Source organism: Dasypus novemcinctus, chromosome 23 (assembly GCF_030445035.2).
Source record: "Dasypus novemcinctus isolate mDasNov1 chromosome 23, mDasNov1.1.hap2, whole genome shotgun sequence".
NCBI lineage: Eukaryota > Metazoa > Chordata > Mammalia > Cingulata > Dasypodidae > Dasypus > Dasypus novemcinctus.
The window spans coordinates 11,499,731-11,519,164 of NC_080695.1; the positions used below are offsets into that span (position 1 = coordinate 11,499,731).

General features: G+C 39.8%; 1 protein-coding gene across 7 annotated transcripts in view; it reads right to left on the bottom strand.

Moving 5' to 3' along the window:
- Positions 1-19,434, bottom strand: part of RNF216 (ring finger protein 216) — a 204,825-nt gene that overhangs the window by 153,693 nt on the left and 31,698 nt on the right. For 3 of the 7 annotated variants that reach the window (XM_058285740.2, XM_058285738.1, XM_058285737.1), the window contains one exon: positions 15,919-16,054. In XM_058285740.2, the coding sequence (XP_058141723.1) occupies positions 15,919-15,985 (67 nt within the window). In that variant the 5' untranslated portion in view covers positions 15,986-16,054. Of the gene's footprint in view, positions 1-14,548; positions 14,589-15,918; positions 16,055-16,439; positions 17,729-19,434 lie in introns of those variants that run through there. The other 4 variants (XM_071211132.1, XM_071211130.1, XM_071211131.1 and 1 more) reach the window with 3 other exon arrangements.

Genomic DNA, 19,434 nt, shown 5'->3' on the forward strand with positions numbered 1-19,434 from the left:
CTTAGGTCTCTCAAGTACATGTGTGTAGCTTTGTGCATGCATACAACTTTCCAGACCACCAAAGATATATGGCAGCTTATCAAAGTGCTTTTTGGCTGTCTCATTCACTGGATCTCCCTGGTAAATTTCTGGCTGGTCTGCAAGACTTGCCCTAATCAGTATCAAGACCTCTGGGTAACAAAAACATTGGTCTTTCTGATGGCTTTCATTGATATTGCTACTATTTCTGACATTGCCCCTGGGCATGAAATTTTCTGCACTCTGCTCCAAATAAAGTCAGCCCCTTTCATTACCAGTCTTCCTAGCTTGCCTTGCCTGCCCAGGTAGAATTCCCCCACCAAATGGAACAGATAGACCTGGTATGGGGGTAGGGAACATGAGCAGCCCCAAACAAAAACATGACTACCTTTCACTGTTCTTACAGATCCCAGACTCTACAGATTTTCTTGAATAAACACTTAATTGTTGTATGAATATAGTCAATTTCCAGTCTTTAAATGGTTATTTTTGACAATGTCATCTAAAAGACACTCTACCAGTCTACCAGAGAGGAAGAAAGGAACATGTTCTATGTATCAATCCTCCAAAATGGAAACAGTTTTGTGACCCAAAATAAGGCCAATATTGGTAAATACACTGGGTTTTAGTATTTCAAGACATCTATTATGTCAACTTCATTAATCATGTTCTTCTAATCGTACATATCCACACAAATATTTGGCTAAGTTTCTGAAAGAAATGTGTAACAATCTCCCATTATGATCATGAATCTGTTCATTTCTCCTTTTAGTTCTGTCAGTTTTTGCTTTGAGTATTCTGACATCATGTTACTGAGTTTTCATTTAGAATTATCTTCCTCATGCATTGACTATTTTATCATTGGGAACTCTTCCTAGTCATATGTTTTTACTACAGCATTTACTTTATGTGGTATTATTACATAGACATACAATGACTATTATTTGCATGATGTATTTTTTCATCCCTGTACTTTAAACTTTTCTTTACTGGTATAGAGTTCTAGGTAGGTAGATGGAATATTATTGAGCAATTAAAAGAGGAGGAGGGAAGCGGACTTGGCCCAATAGTTAGGGCGTCCACCTACCACACGGGAGGTCCGCGGTTCAAACCCCACGGGCCTCCTTGACCCGTGTGGAGCTGGCCCATGCGCAGTGCTGATGCGCCCAATGAGTGCCGTGAAACGCATGGGTATCCCCCGCGTAGGGGAGCCCTATGCGCAAGGAGTGCGCCCTGTAAGGAGAGCGGCCCAGTGTGAAATTTCAGCCTGCCCAGGAATGGCACCGCACACATGGAGAGATGACACAGCAAGATGACGCCAAAAAACACAAAAACAAAAACAAACAGCCTCTCCTGTTACTTTTACCGGACCTGTGATTGGCGCTGGGGTTTGGTGTATGTTCAGGGACTTGAATCTCTGGACTGTCCATGTGATAGCCAGGCCTGAGCCTCAAAAGACCTGCAACTCCTACCCTCTGGTTTAATGAACCTATTTCAGCCAGCTAACAGGGAGGTGAAGAAGGTCAACCACCACACAAGGGAGCCAAGAGTGCCTACAACTGCAAGCAGGAGAATTGCATCCATCATCCATGTGGAATCTAAGCCCTCTCTTGATATAGATGTGGAGTGGACATAACCACCCCAGGGTCCACAGGATGGAGGAATAGAGTATGGATTAGAGTGGACTTACTGATATTCTGTTCTGGAACTATTGTGATTAGTAATGGAAGAAAATGTAGCATTTATGTGGAGAAAGTGGCCATGGTAGCTGCTGAGGGTAGGGAGAGGGAAGAAGAGATATGATGTGGGGGCAAAAAAAAAAAAAAAAAAGGAGGAATAACTCAAGCATGCAACAACTTGCAAGAATCTCAAAAAAATTATGAGATTTTTTTGAGATTCAAGCACAAAAGAGTGTATTTACTTTATGGATCCATTTATATCAAAATGAACGGTGACAAAAGCAGGTCAGTGGTTTCCTGAGGCCAGAGGTAGGGTGAGGATTTACAGCAAAGGAGCACAAGGGAATCATTTTAGGGTGATAGAAATATTCAATATAGATTGTGGCGACGATTATAAAAGTGTATTCATTTGGCCAAAGTTATCAAACTATACACTTAAAATGTGTGCATTTTTTGGATGCAAATTATGACTCAATTTAAAAAACTACAGAGGTTGGTTAATAAAAATTATTAACACAGCTAATAAAAACAAAATGACTCTTGTATGCACCCCCACACACCTAAAAAAAAATCTCGTGACAGGTACAGAGTATGTTTAACTTGTCTAACAGAAAATAGACCTTCAGAGTCAAAAAATGCCCAGAAGGATATTTAAAACCCAATTTTAAAACAACCACAATATTAATTTGATATAACTCTTTAGAAAATTTGGAAATTATCATATATACAAGTAACAACTAAGATGTAAAACTTTGAGTCACAATAAATTTTAGCCACACTCACTACCAAGTTAGAACATTCTATTGATAAAAATCCTAGAAATTAGTAATTCTTTTGTACTCATAGTGTATATAGCTTGAGTAATTTTATTTTGCTCAATTTATTTGCTTAATGAAATGTGCTCAATTTTAAATGCTTTGAAAAGCAAACAATTTACTGTGCTGCAAAAACCATATTCATAAGCACAAAATATTATCAATGAGAAAAAACACCAGTACAGTACAACCTCTCCCATGGAATTTATACTTCAAAAGATGACTATATTAAGGGTTCTTTCCTACTTAATTAGCATCTTTCTTTTTCTTTTTCAAGTTTAAATGTGAATGAAGCCTTCCCAGGTTTTCATGTTCATTTAGGAATTTTAGAGAAATGAAGACACTCTTCTCTTTATAAGTCAATAAATTTCCCCTAAGTTTTAGCTATAAAACAGATTTCTGGGAAGACGGAGGACTAGAAAGGCACAGGACTCTCTTCTGTCCCAGAAAAATAGCTAGAACCACCTGGAAAAAATTCTTCAAAGGTTTAGGATACCAGGAAAAGGCTGCTCACCAACCAGAAGAGAAAGGGGAAAGGGAAAAAAAAGTGATGACAAAATTGGGTAAAAGGCCATGGCTGCTACTGTTGCTGTCCTCCCTGACACTACAGACACTTAAATTCTCAGGCCTCTGGGCTGAGGGCTAAAAAGGGAGCCCCAGGGATCCACTCAGGAGAAAGGGACCTAGCCGATGGCTAAGCTTTTGACCCACAAATTTGGTCTGCTGGGTCCCACAATCCCTTCCAGGCTGGGTGAGGCTGTGCCATTGTTTACTATGGGAGCCAGCAAGGGACAAAGACATCTGACCCTTCCAATCTCCCTCACTAATGACCAGAATTGATTGTAGGAGAAGCAGAGGGGGATGGAATTACTTTCTACCCAGTAAAAAAGAGGGGGCTCCCAGGAAAGTTTGGAGAACTGCCCCTGAAAAAATTTGAAAGTCAAGGCTCTTAGCCTCTAGGAAGGAAACTCTCAAGTTTATCCAGTCCCTGTTGCAGCAAACACACTCTGACCAACCAAGCAATGAAAGGAGAGGGCTGTCAAAGAACACCATCTGCTGGCAGACTAAAGAAGTACACATGAGGAAATTGGTGGAGTTGGCCCAATGGATAGGGCGTCTGCCTACCACATGGGAGGTCCAAGGTTCAAACCCCGGGCCTCCTTGACCCGTATGGAGCTGGCCCATGTGCAGTGCTGATGCGCGCAAGGAGTGCCCTGCCACGCAGGGGTGTCCCCGCGTAGGGGAACTCCACGAGCAAGGAGTGCGCTCTGGCAGGAGAGCTGCCCAGCGTGAAAAAAAGTGCAGCCTGCCCAGGAGTGGTGCTGTAGACATAGAGAGCTGACACAGCAAGATGATGCAACGAAATACGACACAGATTCTGGGTGCCGCTGACAAGAATACAAACACAGAAGAACACGCAGCGAACAGACACAGAGAGCAGACAACTGGGGTGGGGAAGGAGAGAGAAATAAATAAAAAATAAATCTTTAAAAAAAAAAAGCAAGTAAGTGAGGAGAGGCTATTTTTCAGTCTTTACAGGTTACCTACCCAAGGGCCTAGAAGGGGGTCTGCAACCCATTGCTAGGTCCAAGGCCGAGATATTTCAGCAACTAACAGGGACAATCCTAAAGACCCAGATCAGTTTAAACCAAAAATCAAAGAACAGCAGTAACACACAGCCTCTCCCCACTAAAACCCTATGAAGGGAAAGAAACTAAGCATCTGAGTAAACTCACACCCTAATCAAATGTCTAGACATCTGCAAAAAATTTACAAGGCATACTATGAAAATGGAAGAAATGGCCCCAAAAAAGGAATATATCAAAGCCCCATAAGAGACACAGAATTTGAGACAACTAATCAATGAGATGTACACAAATTTCCAAAATCAAATTAATGAGTTAAAAGACGATATGGCTAAAGAGATAAAGGACATCAAGACAGTGAGCAAGCACAAAGAAGAATTTGAAAACCTTAATAAAAAAGTAATGGGAATGAAAGACATGATAAATGAGATAAAGAACACATTAGAGTCTGAGAGTAGATGTGGTTCAAGTAGTTGACTGCCTGCTTCCCATATATGAGGTCCTGGGTTTGATCCTTGATACCTCCTAAAAGCAAACACGTAAACAAACAAAAAACCCAACTCAGGGTAGCTGGTGTAGCTCAGTGGTTGAGCAATGACTTCCTACAAATGAGGGCCCGGGTTCAAATCACTGGACCCAGTACAAAAAAAAATTTTTTTTAAAACACATTAGAGGCATACAACATTAGACTCAAAATGAAGGAAGAAAAAATAAGTGATACAGAAGGCAGAATAGCTGAAATTGAAGAGAGAAGAACAAAGAGAATAATGGAAAAAACAGAGCGAGACTCAGGGAATTGAATGATAATATGAAATGCAACACCATACACACTCAGGAGTTGAATGATAACATGATACACAACAACATACACATCATGGGAAAAGGGGCAGAAAGAGTATTCTGAGGAAACAATAGCTAAAATTTCCCAACGCTCATGAAATAAATGAACTTACATGTCCAAGAAGCACAGTGTACCCCAATCAGAATAAATGTGAAGAAATCTACGCTAAGACACATACTACTAAGAATGTCAAACATCAAAGAGAAAATTCTGAGAGCAGCAACACAGAAGCAAACCATCACATAAAAGGGATGCCCAGTAAGTCTTAGCATGATTTCTCTTCAGAAACCACGGAGGCGAGAAGACAGTGGTATGATACAATTAGGATACTGAAAGAGAAAAACTGCCAGTCAAGAATTGTTTATACAGCAAAATTGTCCTTCAAATATGAAGATGAATTTAAACATTCACAAACAGAAACTAAAGGAGTTTGTAAAAGAGAATCCACCTTTGCAGGAAATATTTTAAAAAAGCCTTACAGCATGAGAGACAAAAATGAGAGAGAGGCCTGGAGGAGAGTATAGAAGAACAGCAGAAACAGTAACTAAAAAAGTAAAAAGACAGACAAAAATAAGATACGATATATGAAAACCAAAGAACTAGTGCAAATAAACAAGGTATTTACAGTGGTATCAATGAACATGAATGAATTAAACACCCCAATCAAAAGACAGGCTGACAGAATGGATAAAAAAACATGAGTCATCCATATGCTGCTTACAAGAGATTCATCTTAGATGCAGGGATACAAACCAGCTGAGAGTGAAACACTGGAAAAAGATACTCCACACAAATAGCAACCAAAATAAGAGTGGTGGTAGCTATTCTAATATCAGACAAATCGGACTTTACAAGCAAAAAAAGTTGTAAGAACAGAGAAGGCCGTTATATATTAATAAAAGGGACAATCCACCAGGAAGAAATAAGAGTCATAAATAACTATGCACCTAACTAGGGTGGCCCAAATTACATGAGGTAAAACCAGGCAAAACTGAAGGGGAGACAGACATCTCCGTAATAATAGCTGGAGGCTTCAACACGCCACTGAACATCATTAGATAGAACTAGACAAAAGCTCAACAAGGAAACAGAGAACTTGAACAATACGATAAACAAGCTAGACCTAACAGATATACACAGAACATTGCACCCAAACTTGGCGGATTATAAATTCTTCTCAAGTGCCTATGGATCTTTCTCCGAGAGACAACATGTTAGGACACAAGGCAGCTCTCAGTGAATATAAAAAGACTGAAATTATACAAAACACCTTCTCAGATCATAACAGAATGAAACTGGAAATCAATAATAGACAGGAAAGAGGTAAATTTGCAAATATGTGGAGGCTAAACAACACACTCCTAAATAATTAGTAAGTCAAATAAATTTTAAGTAAAATAAGTAAATATATTGAGACAAATGAAAATGAGGACAGAACTTATGGGATACAGCGAAGGCAGTGCTAAGAGGGAAATTTATAGCCTGAAATGCCTATATTTAAAAAGAAGAGCTAAAAATCAAAGATCTAACTGAACTGAAGAAACTAGAAAAACAACAGAAAGCGATTCACATACTAAGCAGAAGGAAAGAAATAATAAAGATCAGAGCAGAAATAAATGAAATTGAGAACAGCAACAACAACAAAAAAATAGAGAGAAAATCAACAAAACAAAAAGCTGGTTCTGTGAGAAGATCAATAAAATTGACAACTGCCTAGCTAGACTAACAAAGAAAAAAAGAAAGAAGGTGCAAATAAATCAAATCAGAAATGAAAGGGATGAAGTTACGACTGACCCCACAGAAACAAAAAGGATCACAAGAGGATACTGTGAGAGACTGTATGCCAACAAACTAGACAACCTAGAAGAAATGGACAAGTCCCTAGAAATGCACAACCAACCTTCACTGATGCTACAAGAAATAAAATAACTTAACAAACCAATCACATTCAAAGAGCTTGAATCCATCATTAAAAATCTCCCAACAAAGTCAAGTCCAGGACCAGAGGGCTTCACAGGTGAATTCTACCAAGCATTTCAAGAATAGCACCAATTCTGTTTACACTCTTCCAAAAAAAATTGAATAGGGAGGAAAATTACCCAATATTTTATCTTTAAAGACTTATTTTATTTATTTATAACCCCCCAGCACCCTGTTTGTGCCTGCTGTCTGCTCTTCTTTTTAGGAGGCACTGGGAACCAAACACGGGGCCTCCCGTGTGGTAGAGGTGAATGCCCAACTGCTTGAGCCACATCTGCTTCCCCCAATACATTTTTTAAAAGATTTACTTTATTTCTTCCCACCCCTCCCCCATTGTTTTGTGCTCACTGTATGCTTACATTTTTTGTTTTTTACTTTTATTTTTAAGGAGGCATCAGGAACCAAACCTGGCACCTCCCCTGTAGGAAGGAGGTGCCCAATCACATGAGCCACCTCTGCTCTCTGCTTGTTGTGTCTCTCATTATGTTTCCTTGTTGTGTCGTCATTTTGCTGGTGTTATCACCTTGTTTTTCATTGTCATCTTGTTGGCGTCAGCTCATCTTCTTTAGGAGGCACTGGGAACTGAACCCAGGGTCTCCCATGTGGTAGGCAGGAGTCCAAGGGCTTGAACCATACCCATTTCCCCCAATACATTTTATGAAGTCAATATAACCCTAAACACCAAAGCCAGATAAAGACACTACAAGAAAAGAAAATTACAGACCCATCTCTTTAATGAACATAGATGCAAAAATTCTCAACAAAATACTTGCAAATCTAATTCAATAGCATATCAAAAGACTTACACATCATGATCAGGTAGGATTTATTCCTGGTATACAAGGCTAGTTCAATATAAGAAAATTAATCAATGTAATACATGACATTAACAAATGGAAGGAAAAAAACACATAATTACTCAACCAATGCAGAAAAGGCATTCAACAAAACCAAGCATCCTTTCTTGATAAAAACACTGCAAAAGACAGGAATAGAAGGAAAAATTCTTCAATATGGTAAGAGGCATAAATGAAAAAACCCACAGCCAACATCATACTCAATGGGGAAAGGCTGAAAGCTTTCCCTCTAAAATCAGGAACAAGGCAAGGATGCTCACTGTCACTGCTGTTATTCAATATTGTACCAGAAATTCTACCTAGAACAATCAGACAAGAAAAAAAAATTTAAAGGCACCCAAACAGGAAAAGAGGAAGTAAACCTCTATTTGCAGACAACATGATCCTATATCTAGAAAATATGAAATGTCTATAACAAAGCTACTTAAGCTAATAAAGGGTTCAACGAAGTGCAGGATGCAAGATCAACATGCAAAAATCAGTAATGTGACTCTGGGAGGAGAAAGGGATTATGGGAATAGTTTGCCATCCTGCTGACTTCTAGGAGATGTAGTGCAGTTTTCTCCAACATGGCTGCGCCTAGGTGAGGTGATGTTTGAGAGTCCACCATGGCTTTCTACTGCTAAAGAAGAGATGCTGGCAACAGCAAGAGCAACTCTGTGAGAGAACCCAGTGAGAGCAAATACGGAGATTTGTGGCAATTCTTCACGTCCAGTGCTATGGAGCTTATTGCTACAGACAGCAACCATCAAAGTAATTAGAAACTCAGTAAAACTGAGAAGGTCTTAAGGAAACAGATTAAAGTCAGGCATACTTTGCTGAGACATGAAGGCACTGGGACAGTATCATACGTCACTCAGAACCTCGTTGTTGCCAAAGGTGCTTTAGGTAACAGTTTGAATAGGAACCAACTACTTCCAGTTTTAGAGAAATGTGGACTTGTGGACTCTCTTAAGGCCATCTAACATGCCCTACTCATTTGTAAGATACAAAACTACGGAAGAATCCACGAAAGGCTATCTTACCCTTAATGGAAGAGAGATAGTGGATGATTTAGGACAAAGGATCATTCCATACTTAAATTTTGTGGAAAAAGCACAAAGAGTTGAGGCTTCAAGCTTTACCTCCAGGCTTCATATCAGAGGAAGATATGATTATTTCTGAGGATGAAAAAATGCTTTTGGAAAGTATTAATTGGACAGAAAATACAACCAAAATGTTCAAAAATCTTTAAAACATAGATGAGTAAAGTATTTTGATTATGAATTCCACTATGAAAACAATGCTGTAGAGATATGTCATTAACTGGAGGCCTTCCTGACATTTGTGATTTTGGAGAAATGGTTGAAGGAAGGTTACATTAAGCAGAAATGTGATCAACTTAACCATAAATCAGTATGAACTTGGGCATGGAATTCTTGCCCATGTTAACACACATTCTGCTTTTAGGATGAGATTCTTTCTCTCAGGCTGGGGCTGAGGATGGGACTTAATCCTACTGCTGGAGTCCTTTATTAAGCAAAATGAAATTCAGGCAGAGAAAGAGAAAGTCAAGGAAGCAAGAAGCTGAAACAGAACCTGGAAGAGAAGGAAGAGACCAGGAAATGCTGCCATGTGCCTTGCCATGTGACAGAGGAACCAAGGATCACTGGCAGCCAGATCCAGAATGCCACAGTCTTCGGGGAGAAAGCATTGCTTTGGTGATGCCTTGATTTGGACAGTTTCTCAGCCTTAAAATGGTGAGTGAATAAATTTTTGTTTAAGCCAAACAACTTCATGGCATTTGCTTGAGCAACCTAAGAAACTAAAATGGTGCCCCAGGCAAGACCACTGTCAATTTTTCTGTCCTGGAAAAAAAAAAAAGGCATGTTAGAATGCTCTTCTTCAGCTTAGCAAAGTATATTAATGTGAGTATCATCTTTTTGGAAGGAGAGAAAACTATATTTGTTCTACTATAAATGCTCAAGATTCTCCCTCTCTACCACAGTGAATTAATTACCTCAGAATATATTTGCTATCTGTATTTATAAATACAGGTAAGGTATATAAAGGTAGAGAAACAGATGTTTTTGGCATAGCTTTAAAAAGAAAATGAGTAATGTTTCTGTACACTAGTATCGAACAATGAGGAAATCAGGGAAAACATCCCATTTAAAAGAGCAATGAAAAGATTCAAATACCTAGGAATGAATTTAACCACAGAAGTACAGGACCTGTGTTCAGAAAACTATAAAACAATGCTTAAAGAAATCAATGAAGAAATAAACAAATGGAAAGTCACTCCGTGGTCATAGACTGGAAAACTAAATATTGTAAAGATGTCAATTCTACCCAAACTGATTTACAGATTCAAGGCAATACCAATCAATATTCCAACAGTCAACTTTACATAAATAGAAAAGGCAATTATCAAATTCATTTGGAAGGGAACATGTACCCAAATAGCCCAAAGCATCCTAAAAATGACAAGCAGGGAAGTAGACTTGGCCCAGTGGTTAGGGCGTCTGTTTACCACAAGGGAGGTCCGCGGTTCAAACCCAGGGCCTCCTTGGCCTGTGTGGAGCTGGCCCACGTGCAGTGCTGGTGCGTGCAAGGAGTGCCGTGCCACACAGCAGTGCCCCCACGTAGGGAAGCCCCACGTGCAAGGAGTGCACCCCGTAAGGAGAGCCGCCCAGCGCGAAAGAAAGTTTAGCATGCTCAGGAATGGCGCTGCACACATGGAGAGCTGACACAACAAGATGACGCAACAAAAAGAAACACAGATTCTAGTGCTGCTGACAACAACAGAAGCGGACAAAGAAGAACACGCAACAAACAGACACAAAGAACAGACAAATGGTGGGGGGGGAGAGAAATAAAATAAATAATCTTTAAAAAATAAAATAAAATAAAAAATAAAAAGGAAAAGCAATATGGGAAGATTTTCGCTACCTGACCTTGAAACATATTACAAAGCTAGAGTGGTCAAAACAGCATGGTATTAGCATAAAGATAGACACACTGATCAGTGAAATACAATTGAGAGTCCAGAAAAAAACCCTTACCTCTATGGCCAAGTGGTTTTGACGAACGTATCAAGTCCATGTTGATGAGACAAAACAATCTCTTCAACAAATGGTGTTGGGAAAACTGAATATCCATAACCAAAAGAATGAAAGAGTAGCCAAAACACTCCCAGGAAATAAAAGTAGCATTTCCGGGTCCACTATCATGGACAAGTTAACACTTCTGAATTTCAGTGTGACTTTGAAGGCCTACACTATTCAGTAAGGTCACACTACATATAGAACAGCTCATACAAAGCCTAGAAACTAAAGACCTAAATGTAATAGCCAGGACCATAAAACAGCTATAAGGAGGGAAGCACATGTGGCTCAACTGACAGAGCGTCTGCCTACCATCTGGGAGGTCCAGGGTTCAAACCCAGGGCTTCCTGGCCTGTGTGGTGAGCTAGCCCACAACGCAGCACTGCCTGCCGCATGCAAGGAGTGCCATGCCATGCAGGGGTGTCTCCTGTGTAAGGGAGCCCCATGCGCAAGGAGTGCGCCCTGCATTGAGCTGCCCCGCACACCCAGGAGTGGCGCCATGCACACAGAGAGCTGATGCAGCAAGATGATGCAGCAAAAAGAGACAGATTCCTGGTGCCGCAGAGAATGCCAGTGGACACGGAAGAACACACAGCGAATGGACACAGAGAGCAGACAACAGGGGGGTGTGGGGCAGAGAGAGGGGAGAAAATAAATCTTCAAACAAAACAAAACAAAACAAAACTGCAAGGAAACATTTTAAAGACCTTGTGGTAGGTGGTGGTTTCTTGGACCTTACACCCAGAGCACATGCAACAAAAGAAAAATAAAGATAAATGGGACCTCCTCAAAATTAGACACTTCTGCACCTCAAAAGGGTGAAAAGGCAGCTGACTCCATGGGAGAAAGTATTTGGAAATCACATGTATGATAAGGGTTTTTTGGTTTTTTTAAAAGATTTATTTATTTCTATCCCCTTCCACCCCCACCCTGGTTGTCTATTCTCTGTGTCTATTTGTGTCTTCTTCTTTGTCTGCTTCTGTTGTCAGCGGCACTGGAAGCTGTGTTTCTTTTTGTTGTGTCATCTTGTTGTGTCAGCTCTCCATGTGTGCAGCACCATACCTGGGCAGGCTGCACTTTCTTTCGCGCTGGGTGGCTCTCCTTACGGGGCGCACTCCTTGCGTGTGGGGCTGCTCTACATGAGGGACACTCCTGTGTGGCAGGGCACTCCTTGCGCGCATCAGCACTACGCATGGGCCAGCTCCACACGGGTCAAGGAGGCCCGGGGCTTGAACCGCGGACCTCCCATGTGGTAGACGGACGCCCTAACCACTGGGCCAAGTCCGTCACCACGATAAGGGTTTAATATCCATGATCTAGGGAAACGGACTTTGGCCCAGTGGTTAGGGCGTCCGTCTACCATATGGGAGGTCCGCGGTTCAAACCCCGGGCCTCCTTGACCCGTGTGGAGCTGGCCATGCGCAGTGCTGATGCGCGCAAGGAGTGCCGTGCCACGCAAGGGTGTCCCCCGCGTGGGGGAGCCCCCATGGGCAAGGAGTGCGCCGGTGAGGAAAGCCGCCCAGCGTGAAAAGAAAGAGCAGCCTGCCCAGGAATGGCGCCGCCCACACTTCCTGTGCCGCTGACGACAACAGAAGCGGACAAAGAAACAAAAGCAGACAAAGAAACAAGACGCAGCAAATAGACACCAAGAACAGACAACCAGGGGAGGGGGGGAAATTAAATAAATAAATAAATCTTAAAAAAAAAAAAAATATCCATGATCTATAAAGAGAGACTACAACTCAACAATAAAAAGACAAACAACTTGATCAAAAAAATGGGCAAAACAAAAAAATAAAAAATAAAGTTCAATATCACTAGTGATTAGGAAAATGCAAATAAAAACTACAGTTAGATATTATTTCATACCTATCAGAATGGTGACTATAAAAAGAGAAAACTACAAGTGTTGGAGAAGATGTGGAGAGACAGAAACACTTATTTACTGTTCGTGGTAATGTAGAATGGTACAGCCATTGTGGAAGACTAATAACAGACTTGCCACATGCCCAGCAATACCACTACTGGGTATATACCCAGAAGAACAGAGAGCAGTGACATGAACAGATATGTGCATACCAATTTTCATAGCAGCGTTCTTCACAATTGCAAAAATTGTAAACAACCCAGGTGTCCATCAAATGACAAATGGATAAACTCTGGTGTATTCACATAATGACATATTTTGCAGCTGTAAGAAGAAATGAAGTTGTGAAGCATAAGACAACACGGATGAACCTGGAGGACATTTTGTTAAGTGAAGCAAGCCAGACACAAAATGACAAATACTGCACTATTATGAACTAAACACACTGTGTGTAATCTTAGGGAGTTACGACCTTGAATATGGGTCACCAGAAAATAGAATGAGGTTAGAGAATGGAATGCTAAGGGTTAAATGTGCAGAACTGTAGAAAGGATGTGTTAATCTTTGGAAATGAATAGAAAAAGTGAAAGCCCAACACAATGTTTGAATTTAGCAGTACTATTATGTGGATATGAAAGTGGTTTAAAGGAAAAGTGTAAGGTCATGCACATTACTAAAAGGAAAGCTGAAGAATGTAACATAGTATAGTAAAAGGCACGTGAAATATGAATATGGATAAAACTGCATATATAAGACTGTTTATCTTTGAAGGTATATAAATGTGTGTTAATACTACTGTAGCAGTTTGATATTGATGAATTCCAAAAAGAAATATTGGATTATGTCTGTAAACTGATCTTTTCCTCTGGGCATACTAGATTATATTGGACTCATAGGTTTACTTGATTAATTATGTAAACCTCTTGTGCCAGTAGGTGGTGGGTGGGAACTCACAGATAAAAGGCATGGCAAAGGACAGAATTAGGGCTTTTTGATGTTGGAGTTTTGATGTTGGAGTTTGATGCTGAAGCCTTAAACTGGAGCCCCAGGAAATAAGCTCACAGAGAAAACAGAAGCAAGCCCTGAGAAGAGAGAAACTCTGAGCCTAGGAAAAAGCAGCTAAGGAAGGGAGGAACCCAGGAAGCCTGAACACTTGCAGACATCGGTAGCCATTTTGCTCCAACAAACTTTGGTGGGGGGAAGTAATTTATGCTTTATGGCCTGGTATCTTTAAGCTTCTACCCGAAATAAATACCCTTCATAAAAACCAACCAATTTCTGGTATTTTGCGTAAGCATTCCTTTGGCTGACTAATACAACTATAAAATGTTAATATCAGACCAAAAAAACACCACATTATGCTAAGTAAAAGAAACCAGTGATATAAAATGTAAAAAAAAAAATCAATTTATAAAGATGAAATTACATTAGCGGTTATGTAGGGCTAGGGAAGGACAGCTAAGCAGTATGGAGTTGTTTTTTTGAAGTAATAAAGTTGTTCTAAAATTTTTTGCAGTGATGAATGCACAAGACTGTGATTATACTAAAAACCATTGATTATACACTTTGGATAGAATGTATGGTACGTGAGTATATCTCAAAAAACTGCTTAATAAATAATTGTGCAAGAATATAAAAAAAAAAACCCATTATGAAACAAAAAAAATACATTTCCTGGGAATGGATGTGGCTCAAGCAGTTGAGGCCTGCCTTCCACCTGGGAGGTCCCAGGTTCATGTTCTGGTGCCTCCTAAAGAAAACAAATGAAGAAGGACTAACGAGCAAGGTGTGGATATGGCTCAAGCAGTTAAATGCCCACCTCTCATAGGGGAGGTCCAAGGTTTGGTTCCTGGTGCCTCCTAAAGACAAAACAAACAAATGAGCAAAAAATAAGAAACAGACAACAAGCAAAAACAACAAGCAAACAGATGAGGGAGCTGTAGCAGTTTGATATGGTTATGAATTCCAAAAAGAGTGGATTATGTTTGTAATTTGGTCTGTACCTCGGCATGATTAAGTTATGAGTAGGGCTTTCATTGGGCCATGTCATTAGGGCATTGAGTCTCCACCCCTTGGTGAGTGGGGACTCACAGATAAAAGGCATGGCAAAGGACAGAGTTGGGGGTTTTTTGATGTTGGAGTTTGATGCCGAACCTTAAGCTTGAGCCCCGGGAAGTAAGCTCACAGAGGAAACAAAAGCAAGCCCCAGGAAGAGAGGAACCCTAAGCCCAGAGAGAAGAAAGACCCAGGAAGAGAGGAAGGAACCCAGGAAGCTTGAACCTTCGCAGACATCAGCAGCCATCTTACTTGAACACATGAAAATAGACTTTGGTGAAGGAAGTAACTTATGCTTTATAGCCTGGTATCTGTAAGCTCCTATCCCAAATAAATATCCTTTATAAAAACCAACCAATTTCTGGTATTTTGAATCAGCACCCCTTTAGCTAACTAATACAGGAGCCATGGGGGGGGAGGCAGGCAGAATATACTTCCTAAAATTACCCACGAGGCTAAACCAGAATCTTCTGGCAAAAAAGATACTAAGGAAGTTATATGGTCACCATCTGTATTATTAGATCCTACAGGTCTGGAGGAGCTTTCCTTTGCAGTCACCATTTCTCTAAAAAACAGAATGCCACTGATCCATAATCCCATGTTTTAAGATCAATGACTTCCCATTCATAGTTCTTTTGGTTCATTAATAGCTTATTAATCTACTTGTGATGGATGATTCTTAAATTTCATTCATGCCAGAAGGTATCACCATTTGAACACACATTTTAGTCCGACAAGTCATTTTAAGTCTGATATGATAAAGTTTAAAAGTGAAATGTCTCTGAATTCTAAATGGTGCAAAATATGTTCTTTTCAAACAATATATCTGTACTACCTAAGGGAAAAACCAATGTGGGATAACATATTTGAATATAGTTAAGAGGGACATTTTAGGTGGTATATGTTACTAGAATAAAAGTTTTTAAAAAATTAAAAAATCCATGGAATTGTACAACACAGTGAACTCTAATTCATATAAATGTACCACACCAATGCAAGGTGTTAATAGTAGGGTGGTATATGGGAATCTTGTATTTTTATGCATAATTTTTTTGTAGACCCACAACTTCACTAAAAAAAATTAAAATTAAAAATAAGTAAAATTAAAAGAAAGGAACCAAACAAATTATTTACCTTGTCCCCGGTGACAGTGGAAGTTGCTCAAGTGAATTACCTCTTCACTGTTGCTTCCCTCTGCCATTTTCAAATGCAGACATACACAGATGTGCTTATTAATATCTACACATGATGACCATCTGTTCCTAAGGGCCTGAAAAAAAGAAAATAGGTGCACTTACAATGAGGAAGTATCAAAACTCTTCCCACATATTTGGTCAAGCTTATGCTGAAAATACTACCAAATAAAAACATCAACGAACAAAACTCTCTGAACATACTATGAAAATATATTTTAAAATTTGCATATTAAAGAGATAAAGACCTGATAAAGAAATCACATCCAGATACAAACAACATAACAAAAATGGGCAAAAGATATGAAAAAGCAATTCACAAAACAAGAAATCCCAAATGGCCTATAAACATGAAAAGCTGCTTAACCATACTAATAATCAGGAAAAGGCAAATCAGAAAATGAGATATATTTCAAATCATGAGGTTAGTAATAGCAAGTAGGTAAGAAATGAGAAACATACAATGCAGCTATGAAGAGTAGCTTGGAACAGACACTTTGCAGAACTGGCAATAATAAGTTGAAGATATACGTTCCCTGTGGCAAAGTGATTCCACTTCTAAAGAAAGTTGTATATGTGCTCCAGGGACATGTATAGTAGAGGAGATGGACAAAGATGCTCATTACAGCAGTAGTTGTAGTAGCAAGTAACTGGATATGACCTATTAGGTTGGTGCAAAAGGAATTGCAGTTTCGGACTGTGAATTTTAAATCATTATAACCAGGCTCAAACACATCTTAATTAATCAAAATAGGAACCATTACAATCAACACATTTCTGCCAATGAGAAATGTTTGCTCATTCCTGTAACATAAAAATCCATGCTTTGGGATTCGACAAACTCTGGAAAGCATTTTCTTCATCCTGCTAGTTGTGGAAGCGTTTTCCCTGCAAAAAGTTGTTGAGATGCTTGAAGAAGGGGTAGTCAGTTGGGGAGAGGTCAGGTGAATTGGAAGATGAGGTAAAGCTTCGTAGCCCAATTTGTTCAACTTCTGAAGTGTTGATTGTGCAATGTGTCTTCGAGTAGTGCATGGAAAAGAATTGGGCCCTTTTCATTGACCAATGCCGGCTGCAGGCATTGCAGTTTTGGTGTATATCATCGATTTGCTGAGCATACGTCTCAGATGTAATGGTTTTGCCAGGATTCAGAGAGTTGTAGTGGCAGCAGACTACCAGTGACTATGACCTTTTTTGGTGCAAGTGTGGCTTTGGGAAGTGCTCTGGAGCTTTTTCTCAGTTCAACCACTGAGCTGGTTGTCACCAGTTGTAACATAAAATCCACTTTTCGTTGCATGTCACAATCCAATCAAGAAATGGTTTGCTGTTGAGCAGAATAAGAGAAGATGACACTTTAAAACGACAATTGTTTTTATTTTCGGTCAGTTTTTGAGGCACCCACTTATTGAGCTTTTTTACCTTTCCAATTTGCTTCAAATGCTGAATGACCATAGAATGGTTGACATTGAGTTCTTCAGCAACTCCTTGTGTAGTTTAAGAAGATCAGCTTCAATGACTGCTCTCAAATGGTTGTTGTCAACTTCCAACGGCCGGCCACTAGCTCCTCATCTTCAAGGCTCTCTCATCTCCTTTGCAAAACTTCTTAAACCACCACTACACTGTACGTTCGTTAGCAGTTCCTGGGCCAAATGCGATGACATTGTGAGTTGTCTCTGCTGATTTAGGATCCATTTTAAAAACTCAAATAAGAAAATCATTCGAATTTTCTTTTTGTCTAACATCATTTCCACAGTCTAAAATAAATATAAAATAAACAGCAAGTAATTAGTCATTAACAACAAAAAAAGTGAGAACTACACCTTAAAATGATGTATAACATAACATTTATTTAAGAATGTATTCCAATATCAAACAGCAAATTTCAACGAAGCAAAATTGCAATTACTTTTGCACCAACCTAAAAATTGGCTGTTGGTAGAGGAATTGATAAATGAAATTCATACAATGAAGCAATACAGTTAACTAGATCTATATATATCGACATGAGCAATTCTAAAAAGTGTTAAGTGAAAATAAGTACATCATTCATTTAAGTTTATATAAAATTTCCGAGTACATTCAGTAAGTATTTAAATATTAAATTAAGGGATACAATATGCATGGGAATGAAAAATCAGCAACTTCAGGATAATGGCTGTGGAAGTTTGAGAACTGTGGTTGTTTGAGACTGTGTGTACCCCAGAAAACAATTTTTTTCTGGTCCTTTTCCGTGTGTATGAACCTATTATGGATAGGACCTTATTAGGTTACTCCAGAAGGACATGGCCCAGAGTGGGTCTTATCCTTTCACTGAAATCCTTTTTTCTCGTAATTTTTAAAAATATCCCCGCCCTTGTGACTTTTTGCGTGCTGTCTGCTCTCTGTGTCCATTTACTGTGCATTTTTCTGTGTCTTTATTTCCCCTCCCCCTTTCAGCTTGCTTGCTGTCTGCTCTCGGTGTCCATTCGTTGCGCACTCTTCTGTGTTTTTGTCTCCCTTTTTTTTGTTGCTGAGTCGGCTCTCTGCAGCGTCTGCGGGCTGGGCGGCAATTGCGGGCAAGTATGACTTCATGAGGAGGCCCCAGGATGCAAACCCAGGGCTTCCCATATGTTTAAAGACGGGAGCCCAACTGACTGAGCTACAACTGCTTCCCCGGAGTCCTTTTTAAAAGAATGAAATTCAGACAAAGAGAAAGAAAAAGTCACGAAGCCAGAAGCTTCAAAACCCGGGAGAGTAGAGAGGACCAGTATCCACCACCATGTGCCTTGCCATGGGACAGAGAAGTCCAGGATCACCTGCAATCAGACTTCAGGGAGAAAGTATCTCCTAATGATGCCTTGATTTGGACATATTCCTGGCCTCAGAACTGTAAGACTGTAAGCCAATAAATCCCCATTGTTAAAGCCAACCCATGTGTGATATGTTACAAACTAGCAGACTAAAGCTGTGGTTATTTCTGGAAAAGAGGGAATGAAAAGGAACTGAAGTTTGGACTTAAGTCTCAAATATTTCTCATCTTTTGTGTGTGTGTGTGTTTAAAGAAACTTGATGCAAACATAACAAAACCTTACATTTGTTAAATCTGGGTAGTAGGTATATACTTTGCTGTATTATTGAAATCTCTCTCCTTCCTTTCCTTTTAAAAAAAGACATAGTTGTGCCCAAACAAGATACTCCATCTCCATGGACCAGCCATTGAAGAGAAACATACAGAAGTTAAGGAAGGTGCTAAGCTGGAGATGTACTGAATTCTAGGGTTGAGAAGCTGGAAAAAGTACTTTTAAGATGGACTCACACAGGGGTAATAGGGACCAAAGAAACCATGCCTACTTAGATGGTGAGGAGGGGACAGTTAACTGGGAGAGGCACTAGGGAACCTCTGGGATTATGACACCTTTTTATCTTTAAAAAAACTTTTTTTATTTCTCTTCCCCCTTCACCCCCCCGCCCCCCATCTGCT